At 35.7% G+C, this 7714-nt stretch overlaps 1 protein-coding gene across 1 annotated transcript; it reads right to left on the bottom strand.

The window, feature by feature from the left end:
• On the bottom strand, positions 3192-5891 carry LOC109844053 (probable WRKY transcription factor 49). The gene is made up of 3 exons (XM_020413059.1): positions 5581-5891; positions 5247-5390; positions 3192-3923 (listed from the first exon to the last, which is right to left on the bottom strand). Exons 1-3 carry the CDS (start codon positions 5805-5807, stop codon positions 3392-3394), a joined length of 903 nt encoding a protein of 300 aa, XP_020268648.1. The 5' UTR covers positions 5808-5891; the 3' UTR covers positions 3192-3391.

Raw genomic sequence — 7714 nt, 5'->3', positions numbered from 1 at the left:
GAACGCTTTTTTTATTTTTTATTTTTTTAATTGTGATACTTGAAGATAAATATATATATATTCAATCAAAGATGCATAAATACTAAAATACCAACACTATTAACTAAATTGCTTGGTTTACCAATTACAATAGCTCTTTGTATGTTTATACTTCTCAACTTAAATTATAAATTCATCTCAACAGTGAAAAACTCATTCTCAACTCAAATTACTGTTAACTTATAAGTTACTATTAAGTTTAAGTTAACAATAAACTTAAACTTAAATTTACTGTTAACTAAAATATTGTTAAGTTTACTGTTAGCTAAAATATTGTTAACTAAAATATTATTAACTTAAGTTTACTGTTTACTTAGACTTAAGTTTACCATCAACAAAAACTTAATATTAACTTAAACTTAAACTTAAGTTTACTATTAGCTTAAACTTAAACTTAAACTAAAACTTAAGTTTATTGTTAACTTACCCTTCTCAAGTTTAAGTTACTGTTGTTAACTAACTTAAATAGATATTTAAGAAGTACTCTTTACCTTGTTAGTAGTTACAGAGATCGGGGGAGCTCGAGTTGCTCGATAATGTTACAAAAGGCGCTAGGCAGACTAGGCGTTTGAGCGAGCGCCTAGCGCCTAGACCCTTGGACGTACGCCAAGGTAGCACCTAGGCTTTTAACTATTTTTAAATTATTTAATTATAATAATTGATAAAAATATGTATTAAATTCATATAAAATTTTAAAAAAAGATAGCAATCTTAGTTCCACAATAAATCATGCATACTTAGATACTAAATAGCCAAAATAATAATTAACAAGGCTAGAACCTAAGATGTTTTCTTTTTTATTTTTAATTACAATAATTGATAGTGAATGTCAACGTTATAGAAAGCTTAGATGCCGGACTGGTGTCTAGGCGAATTTTTTTCTTCATTTAAGTAGTGGTCGATGAGGTTTTGCTGAAGGTCGGAGAAGATAGTGGGGGTGTTCATATTTGGAGGTTAATGGAGTTTGGAGGACATGTAGGCTACAACACATAAAATCACAACCAAGACCTATAGGGTGCAATCCACGTAAGCAGACAATGCTCCCCTAAACGCTCGTAAAATCTAGGTGGGCAGCCTAAATACTGCCTAGACGCTAGGCGCTAGTTAGGTGGTCTAGGTACCGCCTAGGTCTAGGCGTAGGCGTACGCCTAAGCAAACTAGGCTGAGTTTTTTTAAAACAATGGGTCGATGTACTCATTAAAGTCAACATGCCACTGTATGACTGAATCATGATTTTGATAGTTGATTTCATCATAAAAGTTGACGGGCCTGTTGGAATGTGATATTTGTTCTTTAGATGTTTTGTTACATCTATTATTGGTTTCCTGTAGTACAATGGTATTTGACTTGGTAGATTTAGACAGCGCAGTTCCAGTATGCTGATTGGATCTCCAGATTCACATACTGTTCGATAAGTTTCTTGATAGATTGGGGCTTAATGGTGAACTAAGAATTCTACACTCTTCTTTGAAACTCTTTGAACCATTAGTTATAACAGGATGAGGTAATTTGTCTAAGTGATATTTGTACGTGGTTGATGTGCAATACTCATAAATGATAATTACATGAAGACATTAGACATGATAATGTACACCATCTCAAACTGTGTTATATCAGTCATATGCACTTTTTTTACGGTAGGATAATGGATATTATATGAATCCTAGCCTCAAGGTGACAATAGAGCACAAAATTATTCCAATAGTTATATTTACCCAGATGGAATTAAGATTGCTTCAGAAGATGCTTTCGAGAATCTTTTTAGTGATGTGCTTGCGTAATCTAAAATTAATCCCAGACTGATAGAAAGCATCATCTAACAAACAACCATCCTAATTAACTGTGCAGTGACCCACACTGATCTAACACATTGAATCCTTCTCTTTTATTTTGTTCAAATCCATACTGACGGACAATTGGGAGACCTAGTATATTAGGAGGCCTTAATTATCTTCTCAACTTTCCTTCTCCAGCTTTAAATGGACAATTTGATGAAAAAGACTGTTTGAAGGTCATATCATGCTTTGCACAAGTCCACAATTTATCAACTGATAAATATGATATGCATTTGTTTCTCGACTGTTATTACTTGTCATGCTCTGATCGTTTGCAATATATCTCACATGTTTCAGTCATAACAGCAACTTGTGTACATTTTAACTTCTCCATATTGAATTGAGGCTCTTGTCAACATATGTAAATCAAAATAATAAATTATCCTATTTTCAAGAAAGCCCATCATCTATGATAATTAATGGAACCGTTAGTTTTGTGATAGAGTTTAGTTCTTCAGACGTCTGGACTGACTTTCATGTATAGAATTTTAGATTAATAATATAAATATTAGATTTTTTTTCCACTTCCGAAAACTAAACTTTTCTGTATATTCTTCCTTTCAACTCCCAATCTGAAGTGCTGACATCTTTCCAGAGGTCTTCTCAAGTATGTCATAGATAAGGGATTTTGTTGAACTCTATAGATGAGGGAGTTTCTTGAACAACAGGGTACATAGATTTTTGCATCAGCCTGAGAATTGAGTTTACTAGCTCTTCTGCATGCTGAATAGCTGATTATATATTGTCCTTCAACTGTCTTCCCTTGTGGATCTTTTTACTGATATTTGTGAGGTCTGGTTGAATTTTGCTATGGTACTCAATATACGTAGGCCTGACCTAAGGAAAAATTAGAGAAATCATTTTTACCTCTTTCCATGTGATAAGAGTGGTCAAAAATTAATTAAAAACACCACCCAGCAAGTATTCTAAATATCCTAGTGAACATTCTGTCTTGTGACTTCTGTTAATTTTATGTTCAAGTCATGAAGCATGCATGAAAACTAGCACCCTCTTATCTTCATAATCTATGAATTGAGCAGTGATCTAGCTTGATTAGTTATTATATTCTGTATGAGTTTCTTACTAACGTGGACATTGTATGGTACTTTCGTCTTTTAGCAAAACGTAGATAGAAGATTAAGTTCTCATGCCTTTAGTACTAGACTGAAACGCCGTACTGAAACGTTGTTGGCATATAGGAAAATTTACATTGTGTATTTACCTTATGATTATAAGTTTAACATTCAAACTTTCAGCTTTGTTCAATTATTTCTACTCCATCCTGATCTATTGTCTATTTTCACAATTCTGAAAATATGTTTACCAATAGCTAAGGGTTGCATTATAATAGGCACTAGAGAAAAATCTAAGTGTTACCCTCTCACAGAGAATACCCCATTCTTATTACATGTACATAAGCCTTTCAACTTGTATTGTACAATCAAGTTGCATTGCATTATCTGATATTTAGATGAAACATATGGCAGCATCTATCCTTTTTGTTACTGAATTACCTTTCAAATAATATATGATAGTATATCCTCATCAAAGTAAAAATCGATGGGAGACCAGGAAAGAGATGAAGAGTACGAAGGTGAGGATACTTGAGAGGGGGAGGAAGGCTCAATAGAAGATGTAGTTGAGCTCGACGGATTTCTCACAAAAAATGGCACAATATCTTCCAGCAGCCCTTTTGAATTCTGCTCCTCTATGATGCTTAAATATGTAGTTTCGAGATCTTTTCGAAAATCTTCTTGTGGCTTATCTTCTCCAATAACCCTGCTTTGTTTTTGCTCCTCTTGCTCTGTCCTAGTTTCTGGGCTCTGTGCCTTTAGCTCCTCATTATGTTTGTCCTCTGAGCTAGGATTTTGGATCTTAGGTTTCTTTGGCATGTGAAGAGAATTTTGTGGTCGTGGTAAGAGGAAGTGGGAGTATGTGTAGTGGAGGTGGAGGCCTTCATAGGTGACGATAAGAGTCTCTGGATCTTCTGTCGATCTTTCCACTTGTTTCTTGGCGTGGCACCGAGAATTTGTGCACCTATAATAACTCCTGTTCATCAAAGAAAGGACAACAAAAGTTTCAGAAAAATAATTATTGAGGATAAATTTCATGAAAAACCTTTTTTTTTGGGGTAGAGAACGCCATGAACTTGTCCGAGATAAGCAGTAAGAAACGATTGCATTAGGTTTGACATGATGTACACTTGACTTTTGGACAATTTCCCCCTATCTACTAAATATAACTTTGATGTTTTCCTTGTCGGGTAACGTAGGCAAGAAGTAAAAAGGGTAGTTTGGACCTTTTCTTTAACTTTTAACCTTGTCGATGAGAATTTTCAATAGTTCAGAGGGATTTAGTTTAATTTCAAAAGTTCAACGTGCAAGGCCCCCAAAGTTCAGGAGTGTTTGTGAAAATTTACCTTCCGCTGATGATTTTGAGAGTTACTGATTGAATTGTATCTTTGTATGCTACCTATGTGCTTGTTTACTTTTGTAGTAAGAGTAGCATGCAATTGTAACTGCCATCATCTCAGTTACAAGAAAAGGAAAAACTTGCAAACTGCAACTTACTTCCATTATGTAGGCTTTCAACCGTCAATTGATCCAGAAGTTGTGTTCATTAGTTTGTGAGTTGTGTGTTTGCAATAAAAAACCACAAGTAGGTCTCAGACATTAATGCGGATTTAATGTGGGTTTTAAATCATGCATGCATTTAGAAATATAAGTGATTTCTAAATATATGGTGTGGAGCCTTGTGGAGTTTGTATACATTTATTATGAGTTCTACCTAAAATGATGGTTTAATTCATGTTGCAGCTGCTTGTAAACCTTATTCATTTATGGGAATTAAATGGTCTTCTTTTGTGTCAGTGAGAATCCCTAGTTTAGACAAAAGATAAGGACGTCTTAAGGCTGAGAATTTTCTTGTAGTAGCAGTTAAAGTACTAGTGCAGACCTTGTAACTTGACTGAGACACCCTTTGGTGTTTTTAAGTTTTTTTTAACCTGTACACCCTCGAAATCGGTCCTATTTGCAGATTTATCCGCCAAAGCTGATTATTAGGTAATGAGCCCTTACATTCTCTAAGCTGATTGCCTTAATCTTGGAGTGCAGAAACTGTTTAGTTTTTTTATACCCGTACACCGTGAATTTACCGTATTTGTAGATTTATCCCCAAATCTGACTATTTGGTAATTTGCACATTTATACCCCTTAAATCTACTGTCTCCCCGGATTATCCCTCTATTTGGATTTTTACCCATTACATTCACTGCTATATTGCTGTAATCTTGGAGATATGGCTAGTATTTCATAAGATACAGAAATAAGAGAAACTGGCGTGAGATAGTTTTATGTTAATGAAGAAAACAACCTTGGATTGGGACTATTTTTGATAGTTTTCTGCCCATATTTCCTCCACTTGTAACCATCATCAGCAAGTCCATTCCCTGAGCTTTTGATTCTTATTGTGTATTTGTTCTCTATCTTCCCATATCCCTTCTCTGATGCTGACATCCTGCAAGTATGAAAAACAAACAATCAAGTTCAGTGACCAAAATTATCACAATAAAGCGACGAAAAGTATCAGGATGAATTACAGGAATTCCCCAAAGGTTTTAAAAGTCGACGAGGATGATTAAGTTTCACTTTTAAAGCCTTGGGGGGGATTCTCTGTAACTTATTCAGATATCAGTTGAAGAACGTACACGGGGTGCATCTTGTTTATTCCTTCGACGCCGCTTCTGCTCTGGTAACTCGAAGCCAGTGCATTCTCAATATCGTTGATTGTTGGACCGGAGTAGATATTGGCGATGAGCTTGTTTCTGATGGTGGATTCTTGAGGAGCAACGGTTTCTGAGACGTCAAGGTCCTTCGAGAGCTCATCTTCAAGCTCATGAAGCCAGTAGCTCTCTGCTTCATCTGTTTCCTCCATTGGAGCTTGCAGGAGGGAGGTAAGGAATGAGGAGCTGTTCTGGGCTTTTTGAAGTCTTTTAAGTTGCGAGCAGCGAGTATTTTATAGGACCGTGGTGCCCTTGTGTTTATATTGTAAATTTGTAATGACCCTAATGGGTTTGGTTTAGATATGGTTTTGGATATTTTCAAGCGGGTAGAAAAAAATACCTGACCCACTTGACTGTCCTTGCAATAGAAGTTGCATAAAAGTCAACTACTAAAGTAACTAAGCTTGGGTGGAATTTTCAACTAATGCAAATTAGAGCTGTTCTATGTGAGCCATCCACAATCCAACAACTAGTATAGGATCCCAAATCCTTGATTCCAATCTTTATCTTAAATAATGGTATTACTTATACAAAGCTTCATTTACTATCATAAAATTATTCCATACTTTTTTTTAGATTTGAGTTATATGCTATCACGGCACCCACAATAAGACTATGGTTTTCCATAAGAGATTTTTTGCCCCTTCCAACTGTACTAAAACTTAAAACTTCAAACATACGGTAAGAGTCGGGGGTTATAATTGTATACTTAACGTGCTCTTGCAGACTGAACATGCTTTTTATGAAATGAATTAGATATATGGGGGGTTTGAGTTTGAGTTGCTTTTGATACCATGCTAAAGTTCCTTTACCCTACACGGCTACACCAACTCTAAAGTTATATCGAGGGCTGAGGGCTACAATTATACTATAAATACTACGATTATATTGGGTAGCTCATTGTGCTTGAGATGCATTTGTAAGACTTATATACCCTAATCTACAGTCCAAGGACAAGTTCACATCTCTGTCAAGCCAAGCAACCACCACACTGTGGAGAGTAATTAGGGCTCCCAAAATAATTTAAGGCACTTGCACCTAATCATTCCCTAAATGAATTATATATAATTTGCTTGTGTTGAGAGTTTTCCAGTGGCAGTTTGGTAAATAATCGCTGAGCGGAGTGAAGACAACAATGATCCTCTGGCTATCATTATTGGATCTGGTGAAGTATGTAGCCGTTCAGTTATTTGTTCTTTTGCTAAGTTTTAATAATTTAAGATGAACTATTAGGAGCTCAATTAAAAACAGATCATTGCCTAATTTATTAGAGAAAAAAATCACAATCTTTTATATAATAGAAAAGTAGCAACACTATATAAAAAAAAATAACATGTCATGATATTTGGGTAGTTATATAAAAAAAATAAGAAAAACGACTAAAATATATCATGCCGGTTTGTGAATTTCATTTTAGCAATCAAAAAGTTTACGATGTTTTCGTCTAATAAAAATAGTTTATGATATTTTTATACGCACTATCAAGATAGTTGGGCGTTGACTTTTTGAGTGATTTTGGCTGTGTTAAAGATGAGAACAAAAGCAATTAAAAGCGTGAGTGAGAAGAGACAAGGGGTTGACCTGTAGATCTAAGTTAGAGGTGAGGAGAGGATGAGAATGCGTTGGCAGAGTCAGCGCACGTGATGGCGGCCAGGGTTGGGTAAACGAAAGGTAACGTTGCTTGGGGCTTGTCCGCACGTGTCACGTGTTGAGCTGTGTAATCGATGGTTGGCCGACCCGTCTACTTTGGGGCTGTTTGGATTAGTTTTTTTTTGGTAAAAGAGGGGAAAGCTGTCAAAAATGTCAGCTTTTTGGCAGCTTTCCCCCAAAATCTGCTTTTTAAGAGCTGATTTTGAGGGAAAGCTGCCAAAAAACTGACATTTTTGACAGCTTTCCCCTCTTTTACCACCTAAAAAACATGAACCAAACAACTAGCCATTATCCATATATGGGCTTGATGGAGTATTGGGCCTAGATTGGAGACACGAGATCAAATAGAGCAATTCCTAGGGCCCGGATTGGTTGTGGCTGTCTCGATCCCATTTTGTTTTTCCACGTC

Source organism: Asparagus officinalis, chromosome 5 (assembly GCF_001876935.1).
Source record: "Asparagus officinalis chromosome 5, Aspof.V1, whole genome shotgun sequence".
Lineage (NCBI taxonomy): Eukaryota > Viridiplantae > Streptophyta > Magnoliopsida > Asparagales > Asparagaceae > Asparagus > Asparagus officinalis.
This window is presented reverse-complemented; position numbering and strand designations above follow the sequence as displayed.